The sequence below is a fragment of the Plectrocnemia conspersa genome, unplaced genomic scaffold, assembly GCF_051122295.1.
Source record: "Plectrocnemia conspersa isolate PC_06_02 unplaced genomic scaffold, ASM5112229v1 ptg000008l, whole genome shotgun sequence".
NCBI lineage: Eukaryota > Metazoa > Arthropoda > Insecta > Trichoptera > Polycentropodidae > Plectrocnemia > Plectrocnemia conspersa.
The window spans coordinates 1,717,062-1,740,439 of record NW_028277172.1 but is presented as its reverse complement, the minus strand read 5'-3'; the positions used below and the strand labels follow the sequence as shown (position 1 = coordinate 1,740,439).

General features: G+C 30.3%; 1 protein-coding gene across 4 annotated transcripts in view; it reads right to left on the bottom strand.

Annotated features, from left to right (window-relative positions):
- Positions 1-351: 351 nt before the first annotated feature.
- onecut (homeobox protein onecut) overlaps positions 352-23,378 on the bottom strand; it is a 38,563-nt gene continuing 15,536 nt past the window's right edge. The window contains exons 2-5 of one of the 4 annotated variants that reach the window (XM_088190733.1): positions 13,120-13,273; positions 9,197-9,220; positions 8,965-9,086; positions 3,793-3,927 (exon numbers count right to left, since the gene is read on the bottom strand). In XM_088190733.1, coding sequence (XP_088046859.1) covers positions 8,966-9,086; positions 9,197-9,220; positions 13,120-13,273 — 299 coding nt within the window. In that variant the 3' untranslated portion in view covers positions 3,793-3,927; position 8,965. Of the gene's footprint in view, positions 3,928-8,964; positions 9,087-9,196; positions 9,221-13,119; positions 13,274-23,378 lie in introns of all 4 variants that reach the window. The other 3 variants (XM_088190734.1, XM_088190730.1, XM_088190732.1) reach the window with 3 other exon arrangements.

The window sequence follows — 23,378 nt, the reverse complement described above, 5'->3', positions numbered from 1 at the left end:
ATGCCGAGATTTTCACCATTTTATAGTTATATAATATGATAATATTTGTATAAAAAAATATAAAATATTTGTACGTAAATATTTTTTATTATTAATCATATGTTTTTATATTGACTTAAAATAAACAACTATTTAAAATATATATTTATGAAATACTGTTATTAATTTAATTTAATTATTTAATATAGAAAAATCATGTATATATTTTTATATCATGGTTTAATAAATCCTTATTTATTATGATATAAAATAAAAAATAAAACTCGCTGTAATTATTTTTTATATATTTTTTTATTATTATTTTCATTTCAAACATTTTGATCAATAATATTTATTATGTGTCATCTTTTTTTTACTTACACAATTGTCCGTTTTTTCCTCAATAATTTATATTGACTAGTGATTACAATAAATTAAATTAACATTACTTTGCAATAATAATAATCATAATAATAATAATAATTTAACTTTCACTTTATCTAATGACTATTATTTTTTTACAATTCACCATCGTCCTGCGTTCTGACTTATTTTTTTATATCCGTTTTATTATTTTGCCTCGTTTGAAAAGCGTCATTGAAAAATATCATTTACAAATCGTGTACTAAAAATCTTACCAGAAATGACGATCTGCTCAAATTGTTCAACAATAAAATTAATCAAAGGCAAATTTAGAACTTCGAGTATAATATTTTTATGTACAATTCAATGATTTTTTGTTTATATTAATACAATAAGAAACAAATCACTTTACATATTTATTAAAAATCAATTTTATTGCACAATTGAGTTTTAAAGTAATGTTTTGAACATTTTGAGCAATCGTCACCTTCGTACAAATTAAATTAATCCTAAATCTATTATTATATACAAAATATATTTTGACATTCTCTGATAGTTTTTTTTTATTTAATTTTTATTTTTAAGTACTGCTTAATAATTTATATATTAACAATGTGTAAATCATAAAGCAGTCACAACGGAAACGATGCGTATCATTTTGAATACATATTAATAATTTACAATATCATTTACATTAAAGTTAAAATGTCTTTATTGTATATAGTAAATGTTTGCTAAAAAATATTGTTTTGATATAAATACAAAATGTGGCGTAGATCAGTTTTGTTCACATGAAATTATAATTACAAATTAAATTTATATTTAGAGAGCAACATATACGTAATCATAGTACACCTGTTGTTTAACTACGCCACATTTAGTATTGCGTTAAAAAATACCATGATAACTAAGTGTGATACAACAACTTTAGTTTGCGTTTAAAGCTTTATTGTATCGTGAACCGCGTTCACTACTAAACACTAAAAAAATGACTTTTTATGGTATGACTAGTTATGAGATCAAAAATATCAATACGGAATGCATCTTTTTAAATTAATAATAATAATAAATAAATAAATGAAAAACCTCGATCTTTTTATATTCACACAAAATGACTAGTTTACAAACTAAACCTTGACTAGTAAGACTAGAATTTTTAGAACATATACTTGAAAAAAATACAATTATCAAGTGGACTCTAACAATTCTCACTTCAAATTGCTTTATCATTATTTTTCTATACAATGAATTAAGATTTTCTTCCACACACTATTATCGACATTGAGTCAGTCTTATATGATGAAAATGCGTTTCTTTTTATATATTTTATCTTACAAAAAGCAGTGCATACAATTGTGAATAGTAAGTTATTCATATTTGAATTTACAACATATTCTTCAAAATTAATGCACCACCATTATTTAAGCCGTTACTATTATATTTGCAGTTATAAAGTCAATTCTCAACCAACAAGTTAATAAATATAATCAGCGCAATCTTTCTCGAGTGTAAATAAATAAATTAATAAATAAATTAAGTACATTTTAATATAGGCTATATCGCGAAAATTGGTATATTTACTGTTTAAAATAAACATACCACTTTTCGCGATATTATCTATAAATATAATATTTACAAATTGCACAACACATGTTTTGTGGTCGTCATATAGCAGCAAATGTAAAATTTGATCTACATACAATAGAAAGATGTTCTAATGTTAAAAATTTACATTTTAAAACCTAGTTTAAAAATGAATTCATGTCCAATGTTTAAACTGTTCAGTTAAAACTAATAATAACGTCTCAGTAATATATTAAAGCATTCTATTGCAGATCTTTAATTAAATATTTTCTGGAGAAACATAATTTTCTATATATTATATCGTCATGTTGAAGTAAGAAAAATACTGAAACGTCATTTTAAACGGCGCAGATTGCTTCACAATTAAAAAATCACAATAAATAATAAATACCTTACAGACTAATTTTGGTTTCATCATCTTTGGTTAAAAGTTAAAAAATAAATCAGCTCCATCGGTTACAACCTTATAAGCTTATTGATAAATAGATTTTATTCTTCAGCTTTAGACGGCGTTTACGTACAAAAAACTTTTTATTTTATTTTTTTTACTAAACAATGTTTTTAACAAGTTCAAGCACTTACAATTATATAAATATATATTATTTATAATAAACATTTCTGTTTGATTGTTTATATCAATTGTATTGCATTTCTCCCTTATACGTATTATCAAGTGTTCAGTTTCGACTAACCGACAGACCGAAGTAAAAATATCTTCATCATCGTCCAATATTATCACATTGCGTTTTTTCAATTAATTATTTAATCAAAAAAACAACACTCGTACTACACAAAACGTCCGTTAAGTGACGATCGTCTGGTCGTCAATTGCCACAGCCCCAAAGACATTCAGATCATAAAAAATAGCACTGCAAGTAGTTTAACATAATCTTGACAATGAAACTTCCTTATCTACAATTGAGCAATTTGCGTATTATAAAATATAATATTCATTGACTGAGATAAGTGATATGTAAAAGCGCACTCAAAATTCAGAGATTGCATAATACGAAAACGTTTTAGAAGCGTGTATGTATGTACGTATATATAAATTATTTATGCCTTAAAATATTAGAATATAAAATTGTTAAAAACTGGCAGTAGAAGTGACAGTAAAAATGAAGACTAGATACAGATATATTTTGTGGACTGTTATTAGTCTCTCTGCAAAGTTTTACGCAGATCTATTAATGTGTTGCTTTGTGTAATTTATATATAATCATTGCACAAAAAGGTTTGCTTCTGAAGAAAATGAAAACAAGGCAAACGCTTGAAGAACATATTTTGTAATACACAATTGTTGGCAGTTTATTTTAAACACAAGAGAGATAGCATTGAAGATGAGCAAAAGACATGCAACTGATTAATGGCACGTCATGGAAGATAAGCGATTCAGATTTCAATAATAATAGAGGCACTGTTTTATTTATCGATATTGCCATTCGCTGGCAAAGTGATTTCAATGACTTGTTCAATATGTTTATAAGCTTTGAAAAACATCTGAGAAAGCAATGATTTTTTCACTAAAGTATTCCGCAGATCATGCTTTAGCAGTAATCCAAATTGTACATACATACACACGCATACACAGTGTATAATCTTGATCAGGGCCGACATAACGAAACTAAAAAGGGACTACCGCAATCAGAGTACGAGCAGATGTCTGTCGACGGGCTGGGCAAATTGCGTTAGCTGCGGCGACTGGCCTAGCTGGCCAGCGGCCTGGTGTCACAAGAGGCCGTCGCTGTGCTCGCCGTCCAGGTCGCCGTGCTGGTCCGGGTCGTCAGCGTCCAGCTCGGACCCGTCGTCGTGCAGCATCATCCCGTTGTCGTCCAGCGGCGACATCTGCTGGTGCTCGTCCTGAGACGGCGCGTCGTCATCCTTCCACTTGTCCATCGAGCGGCGGCGCGCGTTCATGAAGAAGTTGCCCACGGTGGTCGGCTCGAGGCCCAGCTGCCTGGCTATGGTCACCTGCATCTCTTTCGAGGGACGCTTCGTTTCCTGAAAAGTGATGAATAGAAAGTCAATTCACTGTACAAACACAACAACGGCAAGAAAAAGACAGATGACACGAAATCTTCTTCTACATAAATGATATATTGTAAAGCAAACATATCGGTAAGGTATGGATATCGTTTTTCAATGTATATATATTTTATCCTATAATACCACAGTAATTAAATGGTGATCTGCGCTCATTACACATGTCTACGATTTTTTAATTCTAGTAAAACAAAATAGCTAAAGAATATTATCAAAAAAAATGATAAAATGCACTAAATAGCGACAATTCCAATGGAACTTATTTATAAAAATACAGTTCATTATCTGCCGAGAAATATGTATTTGAATTTAAAAGTTAAAAGTACTGACGTCATCGTTTATGACGTCAGTACGCGGCACGCACAGGTGTTTATTAATTGTTTATAAATAGAGTCAACTAATACTCTTTTCTAAAATTCAAAAATATTTAAACCTCTATTCTGGAAATCTGTCCCTATTTATCATATGTTTGGACACATAAACCATAGCTACTCAAGAATAGGGATTTTTTTACATAAGGTTACAAACATGTCTCTTATGTTACCTTTATTAACAAAATTTTCAATTATGCGTATTATCAGTAAAAATATTCTTTCATTAGCGTTTCAATACAATTATATTGGAATACATTTTCACCGGTAGATTTGAGGGGTGTTTTTTTTAGAGATTTGTTTTAATAACCACGCATACACTAATTGATAATACGCATCCGCAGAGACGTCGTACATTGCGCACTGAAGAAGCGTAGTATTGAATAGGGCCGGAATGCACAGCAATTTGGGCTGTGTCCATCCGCTTTATGAATATTTTAAAGAAAGATCTTGGTTTACGTGCTTATAAGATCCACTCGTGTGCGTTGTACGTTCGGTGAATGGACCAAAAACGAGATTGCTCTTGATCCTCATTTTCACCACAAATTTTTGTTCAGTAATGAAGCTCATTTTTGGTTGAATGGCTACGTCAACAAGCAAAATTGCCGCATTTGAATTGAAAAAAATTCATATGCTATTATTGAGATGCAGTTACATCCACAAAAAGTCACTGTTTGGTGTGCTTTATGGTCCATATTTCTACAAAAATGATGCTGGCCAGAACGTTACAGTCAATGGAGAGCACTATAGATCCATGATTACTGACTTTTTCGTTCTTAAATTGAATAGATTTAACGTGAAAGAGCTTTGGTTTCAATAAGACGGCGCAACTTGTCAAAATCAATTTATTGAAGAAAACGTTCATATGAGCGCATACTTTGGAGTAATCGATCTATGAATTGTCCTCCAAGATCGTGTGATTTAACACATTTGGATTATTTTCTGTGAATAAATATGAAGTCGCTAGTGATGGGTGACTTGTAAGCCAACATTCGCCGCGTTATTGTCGATATTTGACTTTCAGATTGCGTTTTATTTGAGCCAGCCGTAGTGCGCATATGCCTGAAATCATATTTAAACACTAATGTACTACGAGTATTATGTGTTTTATTTAATTTAAAAGTTGTATACATAAAAAAAAACACCCTTTATATTTGCACTAGTGAAATTATATGATGATTTAATCATTTGACATATAAAAAATCCATGTATCGACAATCGAAAACTGTTCCACTCAAAAATCAGTCATGCATAGTCAATAAATAATGGCTTGGAATGCCAATGGACTCATGCATAAACGCAATGAACTTCAGACAGACTTAGGAATGAACAATATATCTGAAACATATGCTACATGAGAAACAATATGCAGATTTAAAGCATATTAATTATATTATGCTTATCACTCCAGTAACCGTGCAAAGGGAAGAAGTGGTATTATAATAAAACAAAATATTTACCGTAATGAAGATATTAAAATATAAACAGAACATGTACAAAACACAATAATTACTATCAAATCAAAGAAATACCCCAATAAAATTGCGAGTATATACAGTTCTCTCAAGTATAAGCTAGAAGAACATTCAGAAATAATAAAACAACTTAGAAACCGTTTTATACTCGGAGGAGATGTTAAAGCTATCTGTTATATGATTTGACCGGAATTTGCCAAATGTTTTGAAAATATCCAGTTAAACCGAATGACTGTGGAAAGGAGAATCATATTAATGTCTGATGATGTATCAACTGATGTCACTTTCACGGCCCAGTTATTAATATTTGCACGTGGAATAACACACGAGTGTGAAGAGTTGATTGAAATGAGTTCATTAACAGATCAAATGAAAGGCAGTGATATGTTAATTTAGCTTCTGTAACAGTGTTCCAAATTTTAAATAGATTTAAAGAAAATGTCAGCTCTTTCTATGATAGGAAATAATTCTGGATCGGTGACTTTATTCCAACAATATTTGGAAAGCCAATTGATACAATTTCATTACATAATTCATCAAGAAAGCTTGTGCTTAATAAATTAGGGTTTGAACATGTTATGAAAGTTGTGATTTCTACAGTTAATTTTATAAAATCTCGTGCCCTTAATCATAGATAATTTGAACAATTTCTTGAAAAAATTGAATATGCTGATTTTATTTTCTATACAGAAGTGAGATGGTTGAGTCGTAGAAAAACATTAGAACGGTTTTTAAGTATAATCGATAAAATTGTTCCTGATATAAAAAATCTAGATTGCTTATGCGACTTTGCTTTTCTGGTTGATTACTACTCATTTAAATGTTTAATACGTAACTTCAGGATAAAGATCAATTTATTGATCAAGCTTGCGGTTTCTTTTCAATGTAGACTAAATATATTTAAAGCCAAATCAATGTCTTGAAAATTTGCATATTTTCCTACTAGTTATAATTTTTTCTGAGAAGCTTAATGGCAAATTTATAAGTATATATGTGGAACAATTGACAACTTAATAATAATGAAATATCGTATTTGTTGTAATGTATAAATTTATTGTAATGCACAAACAATTCATTTAATGGAACAAAGTATTTATTTAAATGCATATCCTCTTGTAAATCGCACCCATTATTAAGCACAATGCTCTTAAGATTTTTCACATTTTCATGGATGGTTGATTTGATAGACTACCATTTCATCTTTGAAGTCTTTACGGACCTCTTGGGAACGTTTAGACCATTCATAAAGAATTTTATGCACATTTGAACATCTTCACTATACTTTATTATATCTGTGACGCAAAATTTAATACAAAAACTTCCAATTTAAGATAATGAAATTGTCAAGCGTCCCAGAATGCGTTGTCAATACTGTTAAATAAAAACTCAATAAATGGCGAATAGCACGTATTTTTTTTATATTTTTAACCCAACTCGTATTTATTTTATGAAGAATATTTGCTCGTATATAGTAAAAATTTTAGTGTATGAATATCGACTATAAATTGGCTGCGGTTAGTTACTTTAGTATTTTATTAATATATTCAGATTAAATCTAAATAAATTATCAGTAGGTCCAATAAATGGGAGATGAAAGTTTTGTACTAAAAATACAGCACTTTATTTATTCATTTATGTAAATGTTTTTTACTATCTACACTGATTTTTTTTAAAAATTCGAGGGACTACTATAAAAAATTGCAATTCATTTTAAAAATAATATTTAGATGCTGCTTCGAATTTACGATACACAAAGAAAAGTTTAAAAAAATGCTCGTTTATTAAATAAACCACAGATATATGATATTCTAAAAGAATTTTCGGGTTATTGGGTCCGAGGAGGTGTGACTTTGAAACCAGAAATAGACGCCACTAAGCTGGTAACAATTTATTCCGTATTATATATATATATATATATATATATATATATATATATATATATATATATATATATATATTGAAACAAATTATTATGGAAGAGTATTGTTTTTCTCCGAGCGTTGGTGGAGAAGCTGGCGGAGAAATGATGTCCTCGGTAATGATGTCTCTGGTAGCAGAACATGATCGTGATCGATCGTCTAGGTGTTCCTTGTATAGTAGGTTGGGAACGTCTCAAATGAATCACAATCATTTAGAGATCATACAATGAATTATTGCGCTCGTTTATTTTGAGTAACAAAATACACATGTCCATGCATTTAGAGAGTGATTTGTTACATAGATGGACATTTCAAAGGGTTGAATGGTAACGTTACTTTTTCTTTCGCCTAATGGCGTATTGTTTGCGCAAACGTAATGCACAAAATAAAGTAATTGCATTGTCTACGTATTCCTTTATTTTTAAAGGATCGTTTTTTTCTATCTGAACATTATGAGGGTTATTGTGGTGGTCCATTCAGTGTCAGTCATCGTTTATATTAAGCAAAACTTTTACAAAACATATTTTTACAATTACAATTACGACTCAGTACTTAAAAACGACATAAAATTGCCACTAAACTTTCGGAACGCATCTTTAAATTGAATATTAAATCAATGTCTGTATTTACGCGGTTTTTTATGTAATGGAACCTATCTTATTTATTTATTTTTATTTTTATTAAATTCAGTTGTAACCTGACAGGTGTAAGCCCAATGGGTTACAACGGGCAAAGGTGTATATACTGCGTAAGTCAATCAGACATAATTACTATATTATTAATTATAAATTATTATGTGCTATATACAATTTATAATCAATATATGTCACTGCAGCTGGGGCCAGTTTTTTTTTAATAGTAAAGCATTTTTATAAATAAAAAATTCGAGTGCTGCTGCAGAGGCTCGAACCCGCAACCTCAGAGTTACTAGTCTGAGACATACGCACTACGCTTTCCGTTTATGGGGGGGGGTTTACGAAGAACGTATCTACCGCGTAAATCGGAAGATGGGTGTATATGAATTTTAAAAATTATCAAAAAAAAAATGATTTTTAAAAACCGACCAACTTTATAGTAAAAAAACAATAGAAAATATGTTTAAAAAAATCATTTTTCTTTTGTTTAATTTTTTTAAGGATGTATTAGATAAATACATCAATTAAAATAATAATAATCATTAATATGAAAAACTTTATCATGAACTTGATGAGAATTTACATATATAATTACCTTAAAAATAGCCTGAAGAGTACGACGCTGCAGGTCGGTGAAAACCAAACGAGGCTTCTTGGGAGAAGGAAGCATATCCTGATTCGTAGTTACCACATCCTCCTTCCTCTTGCAACCTTCGTCAACAAAAATAATTGGAAAAGATTAGTGCATCATATTCGGAAAGCTTTCACAGATACATTCTCTGTGGGGGTTAATGAAAGAATTCGATAGAATATTTCAAAATACTTACTGCCACGTTGAGGAATCTGGGCCGCTGCAATGAAAAAAAGCAAAACAAAATTAGTCACAACATATCTATATTACACATGAACTACTGTTTAACACTTATATAAAATAACATAACATGCTAATATTCATTTTAACATTTATATTTTTTACATGCTAATTTTTCCTTTATCTTTTGAACATTTCTTTTGCAATTTATGTATCATGCACATTTATTTCTAATAATGTCGTTTAATGATCACATTTATTATATAAAATATATAGTCCCTAAGTCACGTCGTTAATCTGCATTGAGTGTTGAAAACACTAATGCTGCGTTCACACCGACGCGCGGTTATATATGAGAGGCGACGTCAATGTGAACGCACCTTTAAAAAAATCGTACAAAACTAATAAAGAAGCGTCGTGAAATAATAATTCCATAAATCTTATCAAGATTACCTGGCGGCAATGTAAACATTGGCAACTATTGGGCGGCTTATTTAAATACACAAACAATCAGCGGGGGGAGGGGAGGGGATTTTTAGGGGGGCGTAGCACCATCTTCTACGATGCCCGGGGCGACATTTTTTTTAACGAAAATAATAAAATAAATAAACACACTAGAGCGGACAATAAGTATATGCTAAACTCTGGGAACATTCGGGATGTTGCAACCAAAATTACAAAATCAACGTTGGAAACTCGATTACGTAGATAAGTGCCAAAATTGTCATTTATTTTATACGTAGATATATTTTTAAAATACTATTACAGTCGTAGAATGCCTATTCAGTGATATGTATTATTTTTAATGTAATATAACAGAACGTAAAAATATAAATTAAATAACAAGATGAAAAGCGCAATTAAAGCGGCGCTTCCATAGCTTCTATGGATGTCTAGTTTAAAGCTTTCAACAAATTATAAATTAATAGTTCCAAAGTTTCTGTAGACGCACTGATTGTTTAATCACTTAGCTAAAAAAAATAGAGTAATTCTATTTGAAAAATAAAGAAAAGGAAGCGGCGCTCCCACAGCTTCTATAAACGCAAAAATAATTTCTAGTGAAATCAGTGTATTTTATATAAACACCTTAACTTTTTTTTTATTTCTTAATAGGTATTAAAGGCGACATTTATATTCAAAATATTAATATAAAAGTAATACGCAATAAGATATTTAAAAAAAAATTGATTCGTATCATATAGCAAATAATAGTAAAAGCGCCTTTTTTAAGCGTCTCTAAATAAACCATTAAAAGCAAAATGATAATGTATCACTTGCCAAGTATTTGAGCATCAGCTTTAATGTATGATATTTTTTCTATACAGTTGATGCCAGAATACTTCCAAGCCTTCCATATTTTTTTAAAAATATTATAGAACGAGATTTTATTTTAATTATTTGCGCAGCGTAGCAGGTATGAGAAACAATAACGCATGCGTTGCATTGAACGATAAATAAATAATAAATAAAAAACATGTTTATAATCGAGTTTCCAAGGAACGTATAAATATATAGGTCCATCGCAAGGCGCCACTAGCGCCAACTATCGTGCTACGTACAAAATATCAACCTCTATATTCATAAACAGTCAGCGTCCATTAAAATAATATATTATGTAGGTAATAATAATAATTATAACAGATATGAATTTAGTATTTTTTGTTGTTGTTGATGGTATATGTGTTTGATTTGATTAACGAAACGATAAACATACGGGAACGTTAAAATTACAACCAAACTCGAAATGTCGATGGGATTCGAATAAAAGTAAATAAAATGCCGAACTATGGCCGACACACGCCTAGGGTTGGAGTTTAACGTTCCGGGATTGGGATTGGAATTAAACGGGAAAATATTTACCCACTCACCGACCTCGGCGCGAACTAGTGTCGTCGCTGAAATTTGATATTTTTTTTCATTAGCACCGGCTGTTCTCAATTGTTTTAAATTGTATGTGTGCACAAGAGTGATGAGATTAGTGTTATTTAAAAAAATATTAGATAAAAATTTTCATTATAAACCAGATATATTACAACGGGAAAGTTTTTTCTCGTTTGAGAATATCACATAAAGAAATTTACCTTATTTTAGTTAAGTAGCTATATAATCAATGGACATTGCTTCAAAAAAATTGTCAACTGATTTCACGGATATTAAATTTTATTTTTTCTCAACATAACCCTAATTTAACCCCAAAGGACTGACCTTAAAAATTACTCTAATGCTGCAGTAATTGAAAGCTTAAAGTGGTTCATAATATTATATAAAATTATAATTTAAAAACATTTTTTAACGCATTCCTATATAATATTTCTTTCTAAATAAAAGGCGTGTTTTTTTATTCAATATATAAATTAAAGTTTTCATGTCTTGAAAAACTTTTAATAATCCTAATATTTGCACATTTTTTAAGCGTTTTTCTGATACATATGTATGTACATAGAAACAATATTTAATTATCCGTCATATAAGAAAAAGTTGGATTCTGTTAAATTAAATAGTCCTCATATTATTTAAAGAACACGAACAACGACACACCTGTATATGATTTTGATCGTTTATACGTTAAGATTGACTTCTCATTGTTGAAAAAAAAATGTTTATAGTAAAAAATATATTAAAGAAACCAAAAAAATATTTTTTATTCACAAAAATGCTTAAATAACAATTGCTCAATGAACTTAGTTATTTTATTATGAATTCAACAACGAGAGCAAATAATTTATGTTGTAAAAAATAGGAAGTTATATACAATCATTTTTAAAACCCCAAAACGATATGTTTTAATAATAATGTGATTGATATAAAGTAATAAAAAATACATATGAATAAACACCCCAACCCAAAAATTGACAAAATATATCAAAAGTATGCAAAATCATAAGCAAATCCCATAGACTAAAATGAGATGAGCCCAAATAGTGATAAAAGGATTATTTTGTATTTAATCTGAGCAACATAAAAAAATAGCTAGAAAGATCTATGTACCAAGAAAAGATTAACATGATTATTGCGTAAACGAAAAATCTGAACATAGGTGATTATTTGATTGTCAAATATATTTAAATTTAATTCCAACTATTTATTTGGATTTATTTCATTACAAATATAATTGTAAAATATTTTAAAAACATGATATTTTTAAATAATATGTATCATCTATGATCAAAATTTTCGCTGTGCGCAATTTTAGTTTACGCAATATTAACCAAACCCAGAAATTTTTGATTTTATTATATAATTTTTATCTCAAAAATATTGTATTAATGTTATACAAATAAAATATAAAAAAGTTACTCAACAGATACATAATAAACCATTAAAAAAATAAAAATGCCTATCATAGCTTAACATAACTCGGACTAGCATGTTTTGGACTGGCGACTATAACTGTTAAAGTTTTATTTATATAATTCCTACTCTATGCCTAAGTTGAAAATCGACGGAGTATCATATTTATTTAATAATGCGTTAAATTTTAACTAAGGTACAGTTGACCCCCCAATTACACGGTCAATTGCAGACGTGCTAAAAGGAAGATTTCTCACCATACGCACGTATGTATTGCAAAAGTATTTTCTAGTTCCCCAACTAGCACGTTCCTAATTTACCGTGTTATTAGGGAGTCTACTGTATATTAAAACTTCATTAGCAATATGATCTTTTATTGTGATATTTCAACTAAAATATATTTTATTGAGTTAAAAAATTAAACTAAAGTATTTTTTATTGTGGCCGTCGCAGTATGAAAAAGAGAGCGAGTTTATCAACGTTTTTAAGTATGTAATATATAATCGCTAATCTCATCACTTTCGAGGGTATCGGACGCGTTTTTTTGAATAAGGTTTGAGAACAGCAGGAGTAGTGCTCGGGCTGTTTCACGACGAAGGTCGGTGGCGCGGGCGAAGACAGTGGCAGTGGCGGAGTGTGGAGACTCACAAGTAGGGGTGTGGCGGAGGCATGGGGGCCGCCGCCACCGGGCGCGCGCCCCCGATGTTTACATTGCCGCCGGCCCCGCTGGCGCCCCCGCCGGCGCCGCAGCCCCCGCCGACGCCGCCGCCGCTCTCCTCGCACCGCATTGCCTCCTGGCAGTCTGCAACCACAAGCAGAACACAACACACGCGACAGTGAGACGACGGGCCGGGCGAGGCGGTGGCGGGGGCGGCGGGGCGACGGGGGCCAAGGGCGTACTCCCTCGCCGCTGACCATATTGTATCTTACAAATCGCAAAAACACACACACATGCACACATGCACACACGCACACACACACACGCACCGACAACAATCGCCCGGACCGTCGACGCTCAGTTGCTCCTAAGGACCCTGCCGTTTTACTGACAACTGGCAGAACTAGTTTACGTAATTTTAATTTTGCTCCGTTATTTAACTATTGACATCAATGCTATTAGCTTATAATGAGCAACTGTAACACTGATATAGTTTCAACATATTTTTTTAGATACATGTCAAATGGTATTTTAGAAGTATATGAAGGTAGCATTTAATAAATATTTAATATTGTATCTTTAGATAATAAATATATAAAAATAAACTTTTGTTAATTACATTACATGTCAACAGGTTTTTAGTTATATTTTATGAAAATACTTTTTGTCGGTAATTTGATTATTATTTTGTTTGTCTATATGCAGAATCAACAAAATTATTTAATAAGTAACGTGATCGATTTGTCAGTAATACTTTTTTAACTGATTTAAATGGTTTAGTTTAATACATTTTTAAACTGAAATAGGTATAATGAATAACTCATATATTTTATGAGTAAATCACATTTATTTTTTATCTAAAATCTGATCTTGGGTTAATTAAAAATGTGTTGGTAAAAATAATAAATCTAAATTTAATAAACAATTGCCTGATTTTATAAAATACAACATACATATATTACAGGCGTCATAATCGATTTGACCAAAAAAGTATTTATAAAAATAACTAAATGGAGTATTTATTAATTGCCTATTTATTTTGGACATTTTATTTTATTTAAATATTAATCACTTAAAAGCATATCCATGTTTAACTATATTTTCAAGTAAAATAATATACTCTCACTAGTATGCTGCATATAATATGTAAAGTCTCAAAAATAGCAGGTAATTCTAAAAATAGTCATAAGTAATTTCAACATTTTATGTACCTTATTTGACACTAATTTAATTTTTTCATAAAAAAAAATAATAATAATTGATTCTGTATAAATAAAAATAAGGAAATGAAGTATTTATTATTAACCCGTTACTTGAATTATTTATTTTAGAAAAAACAGATTTTTATCATATTTATATATACATAAATATAGTATTTATTGCTTAATAGCATATCAATGTTACTTTAAAGTGAAATATTATACTGTCACTGTTTCATATAATATGTAATTTTCACGTATCAAAAATAGCAGCTGACTTTAAAAATATGTGATTATAAAAACCCGCAACTGTATTGTCTATAAGCATCACTTAAAATTGTGTTATTTTAGCATTTCCATATACCCGAAAAAAAATAATGTATGTAAATAAACTGATTGTTATGCCTGTTAAAATAACGGAAAATATAGATGAATCATATTATTAAAAGATAGTTTAAGTCCTTTCTGTAAAGTTGAAAAATATGATCCGATGTACCATTTGTATTTTTTTTAATTTATAAATATTTTTATGGTTAATTATTTTATAGCAAAAATAAACTTATCAATTAAAAAATAGTTTATTGCAAAAAAATAATATTCAAAATAGCAAAACTGCTGAAATATTTTTTAATTTAACTAAAACATAAACAGTATGAAACAAATCATATCTTATTTAAAAATCTTTAAAAGTTAAAATAAAAATCAGACTTTAACTGAAAAGTTGGACAACTAAGTTCATTTAATATTAGCAGAATTTCTCGATATTATAATTTAAAAACATAATTCTAAAGCCATATTAACGTTTAATGTTTCATGTATTCTAAAACATTACTTTAATGTAAATAAATACATAATTTTGTAGATCTAGTGTGTGTATATGTTACAGTGAATGTGTATTACTAATGAAGTTATATTTACAATGAAATCATATTACTGATAGTCGCTATTAAAATTAAATGCAGCTTTAAAATGTAGTTGAAACGTCCATTTGTATTTTAACCCCAACGAATTAACCACTATGCTATTATTGTATTCGTTTAGGTTCTGTTTGGTTTTGAACAGAAAATGGACGTTTCGCAATTTCGCACTTTCAGATTGAGTTTCAGTGGCAGTAAAGCGACACATAATATATTACGAACAACATATTTCGAACGTACGTGTAACAATACAGTTTTACTGATATTGAGTATACTCTATTTGCGATAACACAGTCAGTTCGAGAACTATCCATATCATCATTATTTATAATTGAAAAAGAGATGGCAAGTTTATGTTTATGCTACTATTAGCTCTAAAGCACACAATACGGATATAAATTTAATTAAATATGAACATATAAAATGTAAAAATACTATTTAATTAAAATGTAAAAATTTAGACTAAAGCAAAACGTTTCTCGCTTTAAATTAATATAATTTATCCATAACACATTCATAATCTAACGTTTGAACAGCGTCATTTTAAATAATAAATATACATCATCGATAAGCTATTTAAATGCATTACAAATAAGTATAACCCCCCCCCCCTTTCAAATGAATTCACGTAAAAAGCAATAAAATCGTGTAGTCGCTAGTTATCTAGTGTTTATATTAAGAATTCTTATAGCAATATTACGACTAACAATAAGTGAGAATCGAATGAAGCATATCTAAATCAATATTTGCCCAATAGGAGAGTGCAAAAATTAATTAATCCTTCTCAGAAGTCAAAAATTCACGTCAAAAGCAATAAAATAAAAACGTTCGTTTATCCAGCGCGCATAATACAACTTTTTATATTAATATTAGAAATTTAATATAGCACATCTCAACCAAATTTTGACAATAGGAGAGCGTAACAAACAAGTATCACTTTTAAAAGGAAAAAAATCACGTCAAATGCAATAAAATTATGCCGTCGCAGAGGCAACGCTCGGTTATCTAGACTCATAACATTACAGATTTAATGTAGCTCATTTAAACCGAATTTTGACCAATAGGAGAGCGCAAAAAACAATTATCCCTTCTCAGAAGTCAAAAATCCACGTCAAAAGCAATAAAATCGCGCCGTCGCCGTCGCGCCATTAATCCGTAAGACGTCGGTTTTCTTACACTACTCTCTGTAAGACTGAAATATTTTTTTTCTCTAATTGAAGCCCCAATGATAAATTTACTTTTTTTTAAATAGATTTTAATGATTTAATGGAGTCGCAAGGGTTCTTAGAATTCGTCGAACTATGCGAATAATTTTTTTCTATATTTTACATATTTCTGCTTTTGAAAAATAACTAAAAAAAAAACATTATTTTTTGCCTAATGAAAAATTCTGGATTTTGGAAATACTTAATTAATGACGATTATATGATTTCTCTTGAATTGCCAGCTGAAATAACGAGAATTGATATGTTTCAATTGTTTTAACAAAAAATTTTAGGCCATTCGGCTGTGAGAACATTGTCAATAACAGCTGTTGCTACTTTACAAAAACAATATAAAAAAACTTTTTTGGATTATCGAAATAAAAATAGCCCTAAACCGTTTCGCATTTTGCCGATTCCCATCGGAGCGGGTTCTTAGATCACCAAAGCAAAGATAAAACCGCCGGCCGGTTAGAGTAATAGAAAATCGCAATAAAATGGTTAGTCATTCAAATGCTTTTGGTCTTCCCAGAAATTATGCATATTTTCAAACATCTGTCACAAAAACCTTCGGAAAGAATTCTTATCTGAGTATCTTATTTTATTATTTAAGCAAAAATAAGGAGAGTTCGAGTGTTAAAAATTTGTAAATAATTTTTAGTCGTTCCCAGACCTCTATTAAAACCTTCTAAGAAGTATGCATATAAGGCATGAACCGCCTTTACTTATGCAACGTTATAAAAAGGGCAGTGGTTGTAAACCTTTTAAATTTAAATTTTTATAAAAAATCAGAAATGCGAGTTCTCGATTTAACATTTTTCTTGCGAAATTCTTGAGAAATAAATAAAGGACTCATACACACTTTTAAGAAATAATACATATTTACAAAGAAATACCTTAATAATAACATATTCGAGCTTCTCTGAGAAGAAAACAAAATACATATATGTACATATAAGATGTTAAGTAATTGGCGCTGCATAGAATGTAGGAATGAAATTACAATATCTACCATCAATAAGAAGAAGAAGCTCACTCTTCAGTTATTTGAAGACGTTATAGAACTCAAACTTAAAGGTGTTGCAATTAGGAATCTCGTATTTTGAACCAAGCAACAATTAAAGGTAATATTAAAAAAATAATTTATTTCCAAACAAGTCCTTAAATACGATAACCATATGATTGGCAGACTTTGAAGATAATGATTTAAACATTTCGGTTTATTTACTTTAAGTTGATTTATTACAAAAAAGATAACCTTCTTTGATTAACACGAAAATCGTAAAAATAAATTATTGTATGGGATATATGTTTAATAAATAGTACATTTAATACCTAGTAGTTTTAATATATAGTTCGATGTGTTTAAAGCATTATTTCAAGATTGTCTGATAAACTGCTGTAAATTTGTGTCATATTTTTAAAACTACACAAAACGAAAATTGTTTACATTCACTAAAAATTAATAAAATATATACTATCCAATCAATCACAGCCCGAAAATATCACAATGATGAATTCATCAACGGCGTTTTTCCGAGAGCGACAGTTTAACATTTCGAGAGTTCATGAATTTTGAACCGGCGTCGTTAATATTTAACGCTGTTTTTGTTTGTGATCTGTCGTAATAGCCGAACCCTCAGTTTTTTTTACAAGCTTTATGCAAATCCGGACGTACTTGTTTGCAAAACGATCCGATCCGTGGCGCCGCCTGAAGTAAAGCTTTGTAACTAAATTGACTTTGATTCGAATGTGTGTCGTTCTCGACGAATATTCAGGAAGTTGGCGCTAAAATGCGCATGCGCCTCAAACAGGCATAATCAAATGACGCTTTACAGTCGCCAAGGCGACTGTCGGTTCCTAATAATAAAAAGGCGCCAAGGGAAAACGGCCCGAGGCAATAAAAAACGAATATAACGCGGTTTATATGATTTGCTCGGGGACTATGAGGGTTTTACTACAAAAATATGATTTTTTATAACCATTGGATGTATCTAAACGTTTGTTAAGGTCATTCTGCATACAGTAGATAGAAAGAGACGTAGACATTATCATTACAAGTTCACCCCTACGCAACTTCGCTGGCAACCAAATGGCTAATGCGCAGAAGGATCGCTACATAGTAAAACGATTCTATTATACATATATATAATATATACTCTAAGGCACTGCCACATTTTGGCATGAATTTAATATTTAAGAAAACAGAATGATTCTAAAATATTTTTGGCCAAGTATGTGGAATTCGTAGAAAAGTATTTACAAAAATCATAAAATAATGAGGTTCCTCTCTTATTTTATAGTCTTATTTTATGAGCATTTTTTCATTTGAAAAAGTAATATTTTATATCTTAATTAGAGCTAATTATAAGCTAATTAAAGCAGAGTACTGCGGCAATCAGAATGAAGCACTATGGAGATGCTATTAAAATTGAGAGCTGACAATGGAATTTGTACAATAATACAAAGTTATGTAACTGCATAAATTTTAATATTCAAAGAAAAGCCTAAAAATAAGTTACAGCTATAAATACTAAGTTTTCAAAAATAAATTACTACTAAAAATCATTCAACTTCTAATAAAGCTATGTGGTAATTATAAAATCATTTAATATCTGCTATTTTTCATGTGATATAACACAACTGCTTCATATATCTTCATACAGAATTTATAGACGTTATCGTTTTTAATATAAATATAAATCAAACATATATTATATAATAACAACTAATCTAACACAATGAAACTCGAAAAATAAGTGAGGTAATAAGCGACCCTTGTTAAAGGTTGTTTTATTTTTCTATTTTCTGATTTATTGTGTTGTATATATTATATATTATAGAAGTGTTAAAAAATGGTAGCTAATAATTAAAACGCGAGTTTTCAGCCTTCAAAAAATAAGTAGGAGAATAATTAAATAAATTAAATATTTACCCAGCTTAATGGCTCATGCCAAGGAATTGGTAAATAAAATATTATACACTATATGTAAGTATTTAATAACAGATTTACTAGATTAACTCTTTCTCTTTTCACTGTGCATCCTTAATTTAAAAATACTTCACATTGTTGCATAATATATAATATATTGGACTAAAAACTGATCCTACCTATTCATCAATTTTTGCGGTTTCGCTTAATAAAAACATTTAATTTTCAATACTCAAAATCAAACATATTTGGTCTTAAGTTAATGATTAACGGCACCCACTTGAACTACATCTGGAACCTCTCTTACTGCCCATCCAGTGTGTCCTGAGCAGGGCGACCGAAAGCGAACGCGGACCCTGGGAAAAGAATGATTCCGGGCCTCATGACAAAAATGACATTTTATATTTTTAACATCGGTATGGGTTAACCCTTTCTATGCTACAAATAAATATAAAAATTAGCTACCGTTGTGACATATTTTATGCGAAATAATTTAATTAAGCATTAAAAAAATATTTAAAATATCTAATATTTAGTAGTGCTTTATTTGGTGCTCAGTGTTGCCATATAGTAAATTTCCAGTACATATCAAAAGCAATAAAATCGTGCCATCACAGTGAAAATGCTCGATTATCAAGCGCTTATATTAAAACTTTTTGATAACAATATTACGAGTGAGAATCGAATAAAACACATTTAAACTAAATTTTGCCTAACAGGAGAATAAAAAAAACAATTACCCCTTTTCAGAAGTCAAAAATCCACGTCAAAAGCAATAAAATCGTGCCATCGCCGTCGTAGTGGGAACGCTCGGTAATCTGCCGTTCACACGACGACTTTTATAATAATGAGGAACATATAAACCGAATTTTAATCAATAGAAAAGCGCAAAAAACAATTATCCTTTCTCAGAAGTCAAAAATATAAGTCAGAAGTCAAAAGCAATAAAATTGTGTCGTCGTCGCCGCATTGAAAACGCTCGTTTTATTGCTTTTGACGTGAATTTTTGCCTTCTGAGAAATGATAATTGTTTTTGCGCTCTCCTGTTGAACAAAATTTGGTTTGAATATACTTTGATCAGCCCTCTTATATTAAAAGTAAATAATAATAATAGCTATGATTTTTTGTAATACATAGTGTAATATCAAAATGCAGACAAACTATGAGTTTTTATTTTGTACTTGACCTAATGAAAGTTCTAAAACTATAATTAGTTTTAGAACTTTCGTTAGGTTAGGTTTGGGTTTGAATAGCAAATGGACGTTTCGCAACTGTCAAATCGAGTTTCATAGACATTTTAGAGCAGCATATTAGCTCCTATCAGATAAATTATATTTTCGCTAGTAGAAATATATATATATATATATATCTATAGAAAATATACCTTTACTAAAGAATACAGATTCACTGTAGCATTTATACATATAATGTAAATAAATAATGATAAGTATGTAAATCTATATATATATATATATATTACTACATATAGAAAAGTTGAAATCATATAATTTTACTAGCACCTGCCAGATAATTTATATTTTCACTGATAAAAATATATATCTACTGGTGAACATGTATTTTGATATGAATTTACTGAAATGACATATTTAAAAATCTTAATACTCATGATTAGAAAGTATATCTCCAAGAGATAAATAATTTTTTAATATATTTACAAAGACATTTTTTTTTAGATGTTTTAATAATTACGATTTAAAAAAAATATTTAGCAGAAATAAAATAACTTAATATAATATGCCGTCTTTTTCCGAAAATAAGACACTGTCTTACTTTCTTTTTTGGTCCGAAATATGAGCTAGGTCTTATTATTGGGGGAGGGCTTACTTTTCACGTACAATAAGTAAATTTATATATTTTCGGTTAATATTTATTTTTATATAGGAATTTTACATTTATTTCAAATTTATTCAAATACAGTCATTTTATTTTCTTTTGGAACATAGTCATAACTAAGGAAATTCTGAATTCCATCCTGAATTTCAATCGCCACATGTTGGCGTTCATTTTATTTTAACTAGGGCTTATTTTCGGGGGAGGGCTTATATTCCAAAAACTCCTGAAAATCACGCTAGGGCTTATTTTCGGAGGATGTCTTATTTTCGGAAAAAGACAGTAGTAAGCCTAAAAGCATAAGTTATCTATTTACTGCTAAGAATTCGCGCAAAGTTATGCATTAGCTAAATAAATATTGATCCTAATGTTGAAACAGATAAAGAAATTTAACAAGGCATAAAAAATATTTACATTAAATATGAATATATTTTTTATAATATTGCACAATTTTAATTATTTAACTGATAATCAGAAACTTTTTAATAAGAAAAGAAAACAGTTAACTCAGAAAACAGCAGCGAAAATACTAAAAAGACTGACAATATCCCTGCGCCAGCTTTTCCACCACTGTTCGGACAAAACATATTGTCCAGCATTGTCTGTAGCAGCATGTAATATAATCTAATAACATTTCACTAGGTTTCACCTGCGTCTTACTGGCTGCAAAGTCATACTCCCAAAGGGTTAATAGCTTAAATCACAATCAAATGCTACATTATTTGCAAATAGTGCTAGATTGTATTCGTAAATAATAGTAATGAATTATAATTTTATAAGCACAATAAGTTTAATTTTTCTTTATATATATTGTGTATGACATACACTGTTATGTTATACAATGAGTATTATATAAATATATTGTCGGGACTATCCATAATCGTTGCTTCAAAATTCGCAAAGACTCGTTGAAAGCTTAAAATATTATTCTATTTAATTTTGATTCTCAAACTTGTTTCTCATCAGCATAAAATAAATGTTTACGCATCCAAACATATTATACATTAATTAACGATTTTAAAGCGTTGGTGCGAAATGAGATATTTACGCTGAACATATTCCATAAAAATATTACGTTAAACAGATTCAGTCTAACAAAAAAATTTTGGACAGGAACAAATAATCTAGTTCCGCCCCTAATCATCGTTATTTGTCAGATAGTCGAAGACTGGGAGGGACGTTTGACTTTCCCTAATATTCAAGGGTATGTAAATCAGAATATTGTCGCAATGAAAAGACGCTTAAAAAACAAGTAGTTACAATAGGGCAGTTACCCAAATTCCAAGAATTCAACCCATTCTTCGAGACGATTTAGAGACAACGCAATATATGTTCATTATTACACGAATTGTACGATCAAATTCAAAACAGTTAAATAATACATTTTTTGCGACCCTTGTGATGGATTTCCTTGAATTATTTAGAAGTGTATTTCTAAATAATTCCACGTAATCCAATGTTAGGTGTACCTAGCGTTCGGGGTATGCAATGACTTGTCCTAAATATTATTAACCACATCAACGCTTCACTAAAGCGGCTTAAAGCATATTTCTGTCCTACGGAAGCCTTAACCTAACCTAAATTTACCGAACCTCTCAAATATAGAATCTAACTGTGACGGAAGCGTTACGTAAGCGAACCGATGTCCAAAGTCGGCTAGGGCAGCTACAAACAGTCCGTCGAGGTGCCATACACGGGGCATAATACCAGGGGTCGGCGGGCAGAGAGACGACAGGTGGCATAGGCGTGGGGTGGCGTCGGGTGTCGGGTTGCAACCCTCCAACCCCCGAGCAATATCGATCCGCCGGGCTGGCTAGCTACCCTCCTCGGTACCCGGCTACGGCTTGTACACCCAGACTATACGGAAACACACACATACACACACAGAAGCGACGCTGTACACGGGAGCCGCAACCCTAGCCACTCCAGCTCTGTAGCTCTGTGCATGTGGTGTACTTATAGCTAAACTGGTAGGTGTCCTCTCTCGTGTGAAGTGATCAGTTCTTCGTCGAAAGCTCTCGATTCTCTTTTTTCCAGGAAGCTTTGGATCTCAAAGACGCACGTGTAAACCAAGTGGGGGTATGTCTCTAAGCAGGTTTTTACGCATACTTATGCGGGGTTAGAATATTTTTAATAGAAGACAAAGCT